At 35.6% G+C, this 14304-nt stretch overlaps 1 protein-coding gene across 29 annotated transcripts in view; it reads left to right on the top strand.

Moving 5' to 3' along the window:
• SLMAP (sarcolemma associated protein) overlaps nucleotides 1–13796 on the top strand; it is a 92975-nt gene extending 79179 nt beyond the window's left edge. For 22 of the 29 annotated variants that reach the window (XM_064453827.1, XM_064453818.1, XM_064453834.1 and 19 more), the window contains 5 exons: nucleotides 2114–2434; nucleotides 3731–3848; nucleotides 5416–5587; nucleotides 7075–7209; nucleotides 11851–13796. In XM_064453827.1, coding sequence (XP_064309897.1) covers nucleotides 2114–2434; nucleotides 3731–3848; nucleotides 5416–5587; nucleotides 7075–7209; nucleotides 11851–11940 — 836 coding nt within the window. In that variant the 3' untranslated portion in view covers nucleotides 11941–13796. Of the gene's footprint in view, nucleotides 1–2113; nucleotides 2435–3730; nucleotides 3849–5415; nucleotides 5588–7074; nucleotides 7210–10714; nucleotides 10805–11850 lie in introns of all 29 variants that reach the window. The other 7 variants (XM_064453830.1, XM_064453821.1, XM_064453836.1 and 4 more) reach the window with 1 other exon arrangement.
• Nucleotides 13797–14304: the final 508 nt, after the last annotated feature.

Raw genomic sequence — 14304 nt, 5'->3', positions numbered from 1 at the left:
AATAGTACGTGTTTGGATTTGCAGTCATAGCATGCTTATTCTCACACCTGAACATTTAAAGGGAGAGTTATTCCTCAACAATGCAGAGAGAAGAAAAAAAAAAACAAATTTACCTGAAATACTGCCGTTACTGAAAGGCTGGAATTTGGCATGGCTTGATAAAAAAAATAGTATCAGGAAGATATGGTTGGAAAAAATCACTCCTTTTCTCTTTAATGGGCACATGCTGTGTTATCAAGTTGTAATTCTTCATGTTTTAGAAAAGTGTTTCCTAGCGTATTGGTTTGGTAGGTTCAAGGCTTCTAACGTAAGGATACGTGGAAAGGCACTTGTTAATGTGTCATGTGTTGTATTACTGTTGGGTTGTTCTCATCTACTGCTTTGTTTTTCTCTTAGTATAACCCTGTAGGAACTATTTCAAAACAAATGAGGTAGTAGTAAGCCTCATATTGCTCACCTATATTTAAAAATCCATTGTGCTGCAAATGTCTGTGTAATGGAACAGATAGACTGTTTCATCTTACACAGAATTGCTGTGAAATCTAACTTACTGTTGTCTATAATAGCTCTTATGCACTACAATATATATTAACTGTCATGTTTTTTCCCATACCATCTTTTTCTTCCAGTGTGTGGAATTGGGTAATTTGTAGGCTCTTTAGTTTATCTAATGAGCTAAATGTCTTGCTGGAGCCTGTTCAGAGGAGGGGGAAAAAGTTGCATTTTTTTCTACACTGTACATCAACTAACAGCAAAGTTTCTAGGTTGTACCTGTATATGAATTCTTCCAATATTATGGTATGTGCAGCTGCTGAAAAACATCAAATATAGTTGTCATGAAAGTGTAAGTTTCTCTTGAGTAGTTTTTACGCTATATCAGTTTATGGCACAAATCACACTCATCCTCCATGTCATTTTCTGTAATGGATTGAGAGAACAAAAATAAATATAAGAAATCTGTGAAAGTTACTCAGCCTTGGTTATCTTCCCCATGCTTTCCACTGTTCTTTTTTGCCTGTTGCGTCTGAAACATATAACTTTAAACGTGTAATACTGACCCTCTACAGTATCATGTATTAGGTTTGCAAGTGATGTTAAGAACTTTGCACTTTTCTTCTCAGAGCAATTCTTCATTTAATAATTGCTTTTTCCCATGTTAAAAATCAATTAAATACATGATCCTCTATGTGTTTTTAAAAAGCAAAACAAGAACACTGAGCAAATTAAACCCTTTGCTTCCATTGGTCAGGGTTTTAACTATAATTTTGTTCTTTCATACTTCCCTTCCTCTGTACTGTACTTTTTTTTTTTTTTTAAAACTCTGCACTGGATTCTATTTGCATGTGTGTTTATGAAAAATAGTTGTGCTCAGAGAAAAGATGTTTTTAGTAATGAAACAGTTTTGAATGGGAATAATTTATAAGATTTGCTTCATGCAGAAATGTAAAATAACCTAGTGTGTATATGACTGCTGCATGTTTACAGTAAACTGTAAACACTGAAGGACTTCTTACAGTTCAGTATATTTGGTGCAGCTGTCCCTTTCAATTCAAAATTAATCCTGTGCTTTGAACAATGCTTGTTGCAAAGAAGTAAAGTAATTTTTATTTCCTTTACTACATGTTGAAACTGGAGTAGAAATTAGACTTAGTGCCTCAAGTATTTATAGACATCAAAAGTTAACTGCTGCATTTCCAATGTAGCTTTGCAACTGTTTGGCTTGTCACAGAAGTTTTCTTGCTTTTCCTCTTGTCTCTGAACTCTACAATATCCTGGTTCTATAATACTTGTTTTGCTTACAGTGAAGTTGGATCTAAATCTTTGCTTCAGATTTTGAAGAGTAACTTTAGTATCACACACACAACACAACCCTGTCTAAGGAGGCTTTGTCCAACCATAATTCTTGTTTCTTTTGACTCTCTGTAATACATGTCTGTGTATACATACATGTCTGTTTAAGGGTACAGCATTTGGCAAGATTAATATCTTTTTCAGTTGCATTAGGATTGTTTAGTTATATTAAATATCAACAAGTTGAGAAAGCAAGTTAAGAATTTTAGATTTTCTGTAAATACAGTTTTTTAAAATATTAACATTAATTTATGCTTTCCAGCTCAGTTGCGAAGGTTACAAGAAGATATTGAGAATCTTCGTGAGGAAAAGGAGAATGAAATTTCAAGCACTCGAAATGAACTAGTCAGTGCTCAAAATGAGATTCTGTCCCTTCAACAAGTAGCAGAAAAGGCAGCATCAGAACGAGATACAGATATTTCTGCATTGCAAGATGAGCTGCAAAGAGTGCGAGCGGAACTTGAACGGTGGCGGAAAGATGCCTCAGATTATGAAAAAGAAATTGTCAGGCTACAAGCCAGTTTCCAGCTCAGATGTCAGCAGTGTGAGGATCAGCAGAAGGAAGAGGCTACTCGCTTAAAAGGTATTTGTTTAAAAGGATGTCACAGACCAGTGCTAACAGTAGCATCCTTCTCAATCTGATGAATGTCAGTTATTCAAATCACTATTTGACTGTCTCTCTGTAGTCATTTTCTATGCCTATATATATACGTGTGTGTATTTATATATGTATATCAGGGCTTGTAGTGTTACAAAAGGTGTTTTGTATACTTCATTAAATAGTAATTGTCAATTATGCCTACACTAGCTTAGGTACCCTTTGATATGAAAAGTAGACCAATTCCAATTAGAAAAGATGGGAAACTTGTGCTCTTTGAGGGATTGATAGTGCCACCAATTTCCAAAAGGACTTATCTAACTTCAGTATAATTTAAGCCTGTAAATGAGTGGCTTCTGACCTTCTAATTTTTCTAGCAAAGCTTCACTCAAGACGAGTAACTGTATCTTATGGCTTAAAAAAACTGTTGATACATCTCATTTTTAACATAAAAATGTTAAAATAAATTTTAAATTAAAGCTTTATTCTGGATGCATGATGTAGAGTTATACAAATATATTGTGCTGAGCCAGCATAGGGCTTCTTTTAGGCTCATTCATTTGCATTTTACTTTACCTATAATGCACCTACATCTTATGAGGACTGGTTGAGAGCCACTACTCCAGGCTTACAGCTTCAGGTCTTGGAGAATCTGCTAGTAGGGTTTGAAAGCTCATACTGAAACTTTGTACATGGCAAAGAGAAACTGGCATATGTAAAATATGCTTTAAATTCTGAATCATTTAATCTTTGTGAAGTTGCCAGAGAAGCCTTTTTTGAGTTCAGACTCCAGTCTATCATTGGATTATTAAGACGTGTGTAACATCAATTTTTATCTCTTTTACTAGCGACTGATTTATTTTAAAGGTGTCACTTTCACCCTTTACTTAATGCTTTAAACGTTCTGTTCTTGTAGCAGAGGCATGGTATCTAGTGATTCTGGTTGCTCTTTTCAAGTCTGGGTAATCAGTTTCTTCAAATACATTTTTCTGTCGCTGTTCCTAAAATACTAGAGTAGACCCATAAACAGACTGTTTTCTACTCCTTTGTGCCTTAGAAAAAGCTCGCATAAAAAAAACCACTAGCTTGTTTAATGGCTCACAAACCTCATAACAGTAGAAGATACGGAAATGTTTTATAGGTGCTTGTGAGAGAATTCATGTGACATGATTATAATCAAATAAGAGATTTATGACTGATATCAGCTTTTCACCATCTTAGCTGATGATACTTGAAGCAGTCGTGAAATAATTTTACTCAATTAAATTTTGTTCGTTGCAGGTGAACTTGAAAAGTTGAAGGCAGAGTGGAGTACTCTGGAGGCTGAATGTGTTACACTAAGGAAAGAAAATACTTTGCTTACATCTGAACTTCAGCGACAAGAGAAGGAGCTTTCTAGGTAAGGGGACAATGGATTTGCCTGTGAGGATATCATAGAGCTGAAGAGGGTTTTTTTGTTCTTGTCTTTTCTTCCCCAAAGTGGTACTAAATGCCTGATTGTGTTTCAATAAATGTGTTGAAATTTTATTTATATCATAGTATTGGGCAGAGCACACTTCCATGCCCAATTGTTATACTAAGCTATTTTTTCTATTTTGCAAACGCTTCTGATTTACTCATCAGTCATGTTATATAATCATAAGGTAACCTGAAATATTTTTCTGCTTTTAATAAGGATTTGGAAGTGTGCATTGTAGAATTATTTAGACTTAGAAGTTATCCTTCTAATTAAAAGATAATAAACCGCATAGATTTCCTAACCTAAAATTTTCTCGGTGTTCAGGGTTGGAAAATTATTCTCAGATAGCATGGCTGTCTCATGTAAGCCTGTTACATTGTAAATAGTAATTGATGGGCAGAAACAGTTTTCTATATCAATTTTGCTTAACAGAAAAATACAAATCTTTTTATTGCAAGTGCCATAATACGTTTTGTGAGGGATTTTAGCGTGCAGGAGGATTTGTATTTTACTGTATTTCTTTTGCTGTTTGAGCATATGACATTGCTAATGGCTATCTGAATATTCTGCCTAGAGGTAACTTCCCCTGTTATCGCTTCATCTGCTATTATTACGCTGTTTTTTCAGTTTTGGATATTAGAGTTTAATTCACGAAGTAAATACGGGACAGCAACTTTTTCTATCATAGAACTGAAGTTTTTTACCATCATGCTTAGATACCTTTTCTGTCTCCTGGCTTCCTGACTCTTGTAAGATCTTATTAAAACAATGGATATTTCCCACAGCAAAACATTTCTAGAAGTAATGTGTTATTTTACAGGAACCCAACCTTTCTTTTTTGTTCCATCATGCCCTGATTTCCACTCATTTTTTTTCATATGGAAGGTCACACAAGCAAATACATGGTTTGCATAATGGAGATATGCAAGATATCTCCCTTATTTTTCTTTGTCTTGCACAGGCACACATTAACAATACTTGGTTATTACACTGAAGGTTGTTATGGCTTAATTTAGAGCTTTCTAGGACTATTACACATTTGTACTAAATACTTGAATATACTAGCTGTTAGCTTACGCAACTGGAGTAAGCAAGGAAGTGTGTGTGCAAATAAGTGAAATACTTTTCTAACAACCTTGGACAGACTTCTCATTACAAATTTGTTTCAGAGTACTTTGGAGTATATAATAAATACTTAGTGAATAATAAAAAGTAAATTAAGAAACTAAAAATTATGAATGATAAATTATTTAAATTCTATATTATGATTAATTATGCACACTAATCTGTGCACATATATTTAAAAGCAAGAATATGGCCAGCCTTTTGTCAGTACTTTGTATAGGCAGACAATGATGATCTGCACTTCTGTGGTTGCTCTAAGATGTTATTTCCATATTAAATAAAAATAGTTCAAAGTTTTGGAGGATGAAAAGTGCTTTAAACAAGATATCTTGTTTGTTTAAATTTAAAATACATGAGGAATCCATTGGATTTTGTTTTTCAGCTCTCAGAAGCAGAGTTTAGCCCTAACCAGCGATATAAGTGTTCTTGAAATGTCTCGAAAGGAACTTGAAAATCAGATGGGATCTTTGAGAGAAAAACATCAACGGGATGCAGCTAGTCTAAAAAGCCAACTCAGTGAAGCTGAGAGTCAAGCAAAAGATGTTCAGAAAGAGGTAACATGAAACATTATTTCTGTTTAGAGAGAATATAATGCCCAGTGACTTTGACTTTAACCTAAAAGAAAAGGAAAAATATAAGATTTCTAGTAATTAAAATTTTTCATACTTTTATGGTAGCTAACAATATATAAACTGGAGGTTAAATCTAAAAAGGAATATTTCAGATAAAATTACCTGTGTATGTTTTGGGAACTTCCTAAAGTTTTCTTTTGTGCATTACCTTAGTGAATTTACTTCTAAGCTGTTCAGACAGGCAAACCCTTATGCAGAGTCTTCCTGAACATCGTGCTATAGAGTTTCATTAGCTGTTATGAATCAAAATTAATTCTTTTTAGTCAGTATGATCTTCCTAGTTAGATTTAAACTCTTTTATTCGACAGTAGGCCTACATATTCTTTACAAAGATCTCCTTTCATCTTACTGGATCACTAGGCTGCTGAAGATGCAGTGCATAGGAAGTGCATAAGGAGAAGCTATCATTTTAAACGTATATTTCGTCTGCCTAGCCTCTAAAGATTATGTCTGGAAGAGGCCATAGGCTCCAATAATTACTTACTTTCTCTTATGAGCATTTTGAGTGAAGTTTTCCCCAGTCACTGCCTTTGGTTTCTTTTCAGTCCTTTGCCTTGCTTTGTCATTAATTCATCCATGTCACGTTCCTTACCATTTTCAGAATTTGAATAACCCAGTCTTGTTAGTCTGCGTTTTTGTGATCACATGTATTTGTAACGTTGCCTAATCTTCTAAATTTGTGGTAAATGCCAGTACTGAAAGTCATTGGTTCTGTTCTTACTAATTCCTGTCATGAGGACTACTACGAAACTTGTAATCTATAGAAAAACATGAATGTGAGTTTGAAAAAGAAGCTGCCCATTTGTAGGAACATGAGACATATTCACCCAGTATTGTTTGTAGTTGACCCACACCAAGTATTAAGGCATGATCTAATAAGGTATAATATTTTTAATGTCTGTCTTACTCTTATGTTTGAGTTTGCAGTGTGGGAAGAGCGTTTGTTTTACTTCATACAGAATGTTGATTTTTGCACCTATTTGGTGTAGGCATTTAAGATACAGCCTAGATATAAGACCACTATTTAAACATAAAGGACTCCTTGCTCCCTTGTATCTTGTTTTGTCTTCACAGTTTTTACAGTCCTTCCCAATGTGATAATAAGTAATTCTTTTGTAGGAGAGATTAATTAATCTCTCTTTGGTAGGAGAGATTAATTGCATTTACTTTATATTCCCTTTTTTTTTTTTCAGTAATCCTAGCCTTTTAAAGTCAGGAACAAAATCTTCATGTAGAAAACCAGAAAATATAAACTAAGATTTTTCTACCCTGTTTTTATGAAAAGAGAGTGTACTAATCCAAGGCGAGTTGCTCTAGGCCGATGACAGGAAAGGAAGCTGTACACTAAGCAAATATAAGCATGTGTTGGGTGTCCAGGGATCCACAGACTATTTTCTCTTTGTCTTTAGTATGAAAGAACACAGAGTGTGCTCTCAGAGCTGAAGGCGAAGTATGAGATGGCTGAACAAGAAAATCAGTCACTCACAGAAGAGCTCAAACAATGTAAAGAAAATCTGAAGCTGCTACAAGAAAAAGGAAACAACGTAAGTCTGTACACAATATGTGGGGAAGCAGGGTTATGACACTGGCAATTCTGTTGATCGAGGGAGTATGTAAGTGTCGAATAGAAAAGGACAGACTTAAAAAAAATGGCTGTGTAACACATTATATGCAAAATTCCATTCTGGTACAACCTGTGCAAATTTGCAGGTCGTTATACTGTTACAATTATGCATGCAAGTTAAATTTACTGTTGTGTAACAGTTCTAAATGTGGCCTTACATATCTGTTCCCTTCAAAACATCTGGCTTAAATACTAGTGAACCAGAACTAAGCAAAACTTCTTAATTTCAGGGAATGATACATGGGTAAAAGCTGAGAAAGCTGGATCCAAATGAATTAAGCAATCTTTTACAAGATGCTTTTATTTTAATAGTGTTTATTACAATGGATGTTCCCTCCTTACTCTTGCTTATGCTTCTTAACGGTGGTTATCCTTGATCAGCTCATGCTTTAAACAGTGCAGTTGAACTGTCCTTTCTATTCACTAATGAAAATATTATTTTCTGTTGCAATTAATTTGAGAGGTTGTATTATTAGATTCGAGTTTACAGCTAGGGACACCTTTTTTTCATACTGAGACTTCTGAAATCCTCCAAACGTTAAGCATGTGGCAGACATGTTATAAGGTGATCATAGCCTTACTTTAGATACCTTACTACCCTGGGATGGATGGCTTATTGTCTTCCTGTACTGCCTCTAAGATCAGTGCAGGCTGAACAACTCCTGTAGTGGACAGTACAAAACAGGAGGATAATGGATGCTCTGTAATAGCCTTTTAGAAAACTCTTTCTCTGACTATGAAGAAAGTTTTACAGGTAACATCCTCTAAAGTCAGCTGGCTGCTAGATGCCCAAAGTTTGTGTGCGTGCTCTTGCCATAGCCAATTACTGAATGTAAACCTCTAATGCAGTAGAGCTGTAAAAGATGTAAGGAATTCAAAGCCCTCTCACTTCTTTTTTTCAGCCATATTTTCAGGAATATGATGTTATAATTCTCTTGGAACCTGCTTCCTGTTTAGAATTCTTCTGCAGTGCTCAGATAATATTGAGTAACTAAAGTAGGCAGAAGTCAGAAACAAACAACTGAAAAACTCCCATTCTAGTAGAAGAGATCACACTGAATAAACAATTGTGAATGTGAGATTTTCTGCTCTGTTAAAAACATTAATCTCAGGATTTAAATGATCAGTGGAAAAAGGGGGATAGTAGAGGGAAGAAATACTGTGAAGGGAATTGGAGGACCTGATGAGAGTGGAAAAGCTTGCAAGGTAAGGGAAATTTTAAGAAGAATTTGAGTTGAGTATTTAAATGAAATCAGGAACCGCAGCAGTTGCCAAAATCTGCTTCCAGAGGAGGAGTTAGTTATGACAGTTGAAATCTGGAGGTCAGGGTAGGATGAAGAGCATCCAACCATATAAGGACTTGCAGAACAAGCTTGCTGTTCAAGCAAGCATTACTCACAGTCAGTGATGTAAAACTTATCTTGTGGATTATTTGAAGCATCATGGACACTGGTCTGAGTTTCAAGGTCAAATTTTTCAAGTACCATTTTCCCCTTATGCTGGAATCATTATCTGCTACCTCATTTCCAAGGAGTGTTCCACAGAAAGTGACTTGCCACTGTGGGATTTGTTCCTTTTTGCAGCCCATCTGTATCTGAGTTTGCATATCTTCATATTCTAATACAAAGTGCACATTTTTGTTGAAACACCTAGTTAAATGCTCCTGAACAATGAGGAGATTTGTTATAGATTGATAAGTTTGTGAGGGGGAAGATTTAATCATTTGGAGGCAATTGGATTTAACGTGGTGGATATTTATCATTTGTTTCCTTTGCCAAGATGCCATGAATCTGTATAACTTAAAAAATACAATAATAAAGATAAGTCCATAGAATTGTTCAGTGAACTAACAAATGTTAGAAAAGACAAGGCTTCTGTACTCCATTTGGGATATCATTTAAATATTAATTTTTTATACTTTTACTTTAAAAAAAAAAAAAGCGTGTTCTGAAACACTTAGCAGTGTGGTATACTACTTGTGCTTGCATGCTTGTAGTCACTGATTATCTCCTGATGCGCTTGATATGACAGATTTGTTTATGTGAATGGTTTGAGAACATCAGCTGCTCTGGGTGACTTAAACTTTTGCACTTTTTTTGAACACTGCTGTGATTATTTCTACCAACATGCTTTCTGTGGGAAGGTGGCACTCTGATTTGTGGCACCAATGACACAATAATCCTGCATGAAAATTATTGTAATAGTTACACATAATTTGTCTATTAAATATTTGCCTTGATTAAAAAAAATTGTATTGAATGGCAGAGACCAGAATACCTTCTAAAATTCCTGGTTTGAACCATATTGGAAGTTCTATGATTAAGTGACTTCTACAAATACATAACAGAATGAGATTTTATTTATGAATCACAATGTTTTGGAAAGTCTTCAAACATGGATTTATTATTTGGTTATTTGACTCAACAAAATCAAGGTGGCTTCAGCACAAAAATGTTCTTAAGAAATTATTTAGCATGGTTTGAACTTAACCTCTGTGTGTCTGTGTGTGCGCACGAATATATAGACTAGGATGCAGAGAAAGCAATGACTTCCAAGGACAGCATAAAAAGAAATTGGGCCCTTTTTTCTTTTATTTTATCATATGAAGGATAGAGGCTGTCCATCCAGAACGTGAAGTAAAGTAGTTTACAGTTGACTGAATGTAGCTGAGAAAATATGTAGATGGTTGTAACAAGGCCATAAGCTAAACAAACCCTACAGTCTTGCCAGCTGGTACTTTGGCCGAGCTGCAACATTTGATTTTCAGAATTGCACTTGGTCATAAGGCTGATGACCTGCCAGAGATGCTGACCTTTGAGGTATCTCTAATAGACATGTACTTCCCTGCTTTATAGTAACTTAGTGTTGATTGTACAGTCATGTTACAGTCTCACAGAAATGTCTGAACTACTAGGTTTGCCTGTGGACATAGTTGTAACTGATTCACTAATGGAGAAAAAAACCTGTTTTTCTTGGAGGCTGGTGATGGAAGATGGGAAAGGCTAACTTGAAAGGAATGAAGAAGTAGCTGAAAAATTCAATATCTGGTGTGAGTCTTTCTGTCTTAAGAAATCCAGATGGGATTTCATATCACTTAGAAAAACTAAAACCAGCTATAAATAAGATACAGGCAAATCAGTTTAAGATTTGTATTGTTTTTAAGTACTAAATTCCAAGCTGTGACAAGAGGTTTCTTAGGACATTTTTCTGCTTACTTCCCTTTATTTTTAAACATCCCAGTTCATTTGAGTAGAATGGTGTACTACCTTTGTATACCAGGTTAGATAATGCTGTATTGTGTCAGATGTCTTTAATACATTTCAATTAAAACAAAACTCACTGACTTATTTTCCCCTCTCTAAATCATCTTTACCTGATTTGATTTATAGCACAAAGTGATTTTTAATATCCCTTCCCTTCTTTAGCCTTCCATATTACAACCCGTCCCAGCCATATTCATCGGCCTAATCCTGGCTTTCCTGTATTGGTGTTACGGCCCATTGTGGTAGCGAAAGGTACAAGCACTACTGTTCAGTCAATGTATGTTTGTCCCTCTCACCTGTTTGTGCCATTTCTGTATAAAATAGTGCATGGTGAAATGCTCACAGGTATTTCTTTACCTGAAGCAAACCCTTCATTTAATATGCCATTCTGTTGGTACTGATGAGCTGAGCAATCAACTAATCACTTAACATCTGTGTGATTTCGTTAAATCTAACCATGAATTTTGTTCTAACTGGTTCTGAATGTGCCTCTTCTAACTCAGTCTCAGTTTGTCTTTAGTAAATGGGCTACCTTTTGCACGATGCTGCGATGCTAGGGCCTGTAAGAAAACTTAATTGCTTAATTAACTGTGAAAAAATGAAGCGTTTGCCTCTAAATAATAATAAAAATCAACAACTTTGGTTCCTATTTATGGACTAAGAAATTCCTCTCTGGCTGTAAACACTTTTAATTTTTCTCACTATTGCTATGAAGAAGATGGAGAAAAAAGACAAGATGAGAAATAGGTGGTTGGTTTGTATTCTGAACTCTCAGCTTGCATTTTCTCTAATGTCTCTCAGTGTGTCCTCCTCTTAAAATGCTGCTGTTGTCATGAAATGTTGTGACAATCTATTTGAAATGATGTTGTTAGGATCTGCTACAAACTAACTTCATAGAACTGGATTTAAACATTCAAAAGCTTAAGTTAAAGGTGTCAGTACTGCATAAACCTGTGTCTAGCAAATATTGGCACAAACAATGTTTTAAACATCTTAAGCCCTCGCATGTTTAATAACAGATTTATTTGAGATGCGTACAGTAATGAAGCTGGAAATACAGAACTTCCAAAAGTTCTCCAGGTGATCCTCAGTCCTCAAGAGTTACGGAGTTCCCTTTGCTTAGAGAAACATGGTTTACTGTGATGCTCGAAGTCAGGACTAGCCTGCAGTAGGGCTCATGGGTAACATTTTAGTGATGCCTATCAACAGGTACTCAGGACTTTCAGGAACCACGGGGTAAACTGATTAGTATGAATTAGAACAAATATGATATTTATTTTTTTTTTCTCTCCACACAGAGACAATGGCCTTGGATGCCTGTGATGGCAGCTTTGGTTGCTGTAACAGCCGTCGTGCTGTACCCAGGCCTAACCAGAGCTTCTCCATGAGAACTGTTGTTGAATCCATACACCGTCCTCCCTTTAGAAGCTGGCAACATTCATATACTGAGGGAAAACAGATTAATTCTCTTCCTTTTTACCTCTTAATACAGCACAGCTCTGCGTGAGAACAGCAGTAGGGTCATTTGCTTTAAACTGTATAAAATGTATCTGTCTATAAAGAGGGAATAAAATTGTGATTCATCATACTGTGAGCAATATTTTTGCTTACAATTTCATGCAAGTTTTAAATTAGTATGTTGGGATTCTGAATACTATAATGGTGGCCTAAAGTAGGCTTCTTGGTACCAAGTTATTCATAATGGCTAGCGTTGTGGACACTTACTTTAGAATCTAATTGCCAGATTTAAAAGGAAAAACCCATTTCTGATTTGGACACCCAAGCCAAATAGCCTTGCAGATACTCGGAAAACAGATGCAGTGTGCTCAGTGCCTTTCAGTATGGTGGGGTTTTTTTTTTCTTTTTTAAAAAAACTAGTATACCATTTTACTTGCTGTTGGTCACTGAGCTGTTGGGAGCAAGACTTAAGAAAACTTCTCTTACACGCCTTTTGAAGGAAGCATATTTTCTTTAATAAGGATTGTTTTATTAATGATTTTTGGGAATAAACAATTGATGTCCAGCCTTAAATAGATAGAGATATTGGTGGTGAAGACCAGCCTAGAGTTTCAGTGTGTGCGTGTGCGAGTGCAAGCATGTGTGTGTTCTTGAGTGAACTAAGGTATTTCTGGGAGCAAGTACTCGGTCATTTGACGGACATAGTGCAGTGATTCAACTTACGTTAACTTTAGTTTGAATGTAATTTATTAAATTTCATATATTTAAAGAGATGCGTTCTTTAAAAGTATGAATACTTCCTCACGTACCACATGTATCAATTTATTTTTTCAGTCATTTGATTCTGACTTGAGCTGGAGAAGCTCTTTAGATAAGCTTTTGTTGATGTAACTTTATTAAGAGAACTGCTACATTACGTCTGTGATTAGCTGAAAAAATCTAAGATACATAAAATACTACAAAATTGGAATCATATACCTAATGATGTATTGTCAGGTCAAGATGATTTAAATTTGGTAGTAAAATTTTGTGCATCTTCATCACATGGCGGCTGTAAGTATGATGCAGTGGTCCCCATTGCAAAGTTTATTTTCCTTATCTAACTACTATAACTAATGCTGTTTGCTCAGTTCTGGTGGGAATCACTGTAGTTAGTGCTGAATTAAATGTAGACTCTAGTTGTCTTGTTCAGCTCAACAGTTCTGTCAAAAAAGTTTATTCAAGACTTAATATGCTTAAGAATGGTAAAGTAAAATGGCTCTGCTAAAGGAAACTTCAAAATAGGGAGATAATCTCAGCAATTTAATTGGCTTTAAAAATGTTACGGCAATCGACAGATAGTTTAAATATTTAAATAGAAATCTAGCATATAATTTACTTTGTGAGGTTTTAAGGGTCATTGTCCTTTAATTAAAGTTTCTCTCATAAATTACATGGGATTTGCTAATAGGAGGATTATTAGTTGGAAAAAATAGTCCACAAGTGACTTGTAGAAAATAAATATTGTCTTTTAGTTCATTCATTTCATCCTTTTCAGTTGCAGGAAGCCACCCAACCACAGAACACTCGTATGCCAGTGGTACTTAGTACCTCTTGTATATAGGTTATTGCAAATATTGTTCTGAAATGCTTAACTTCAGAATTACATTTTTTTAAAGTAAATAATTGTTTTAAATCTATTTTGTAAAGATATAAAAATACAACAGAATTTCTGGAGTACAGATTAAACTATTTGCACTAACACACGTGATGTGCATGATTTAATAAAATAACTTTACTCTCCCTATGCATGTTTGAGTTGAATGTCATTTAAAAACAAAAGATTCATGCTAAGTTTCTTTTGTGCTAGATATTGTCACAGTTACTAGGCACAATGTCTGCAGCATGTCCAGTAATAGCAAAAGACTTTTTTTACCTTGTGTTTCACATTTACACTGGTTTAAGTTTTTGGTCTAGCTGATCTCTCTCCTGGCTATGGTTTTCAGAAAGGGGGGAGGGGAGAGCAATGAAAGGCTTGGGAGCATTATTGCCACAGCGAGGAGGAAAAGTGTTCACAGCTGAAGGGTGTACTGTGCCTGTGGCAGGGGTTGAGGTTGGAGGAGCTGTGGCTGCAGACAGTGGGGCAACAGTGGAAAGCCCTTCTAGGGGAAGGCAGCCTGATGCTGCCTCCTCTCTTCTGTAGCATCTTGAACTCCTTATTTGTCCCACTTTCAGCTACTCTTTCTTCTCCAGTTGATTCTGTTCCCTCCTCCCTGCCGGTAGCATGTAGACATGGTGCGAGGAGGTGGAGTGGA

The sequence above is a fragment of the Phalacrocorax carbo genome, chromosome 6 (assembly GCF_963921805.1).
Source record: "Phalacrocorax carbo chromosome 6, bPhaCar2.1, whole genome shotgun sequence".
In the NCBI taxonomy this organism is placed as follows: Eukaryota; Metazoa; Chordata; class Aves; order Suliformes; family Phalacrocoracidae; genus Phalacrocorax; species Phalacrocorax carbo.
Note: the sequence above shows the minus strand (reverse complement) of the source record. Positions and strands in the feature narration are given on the sequence as shown.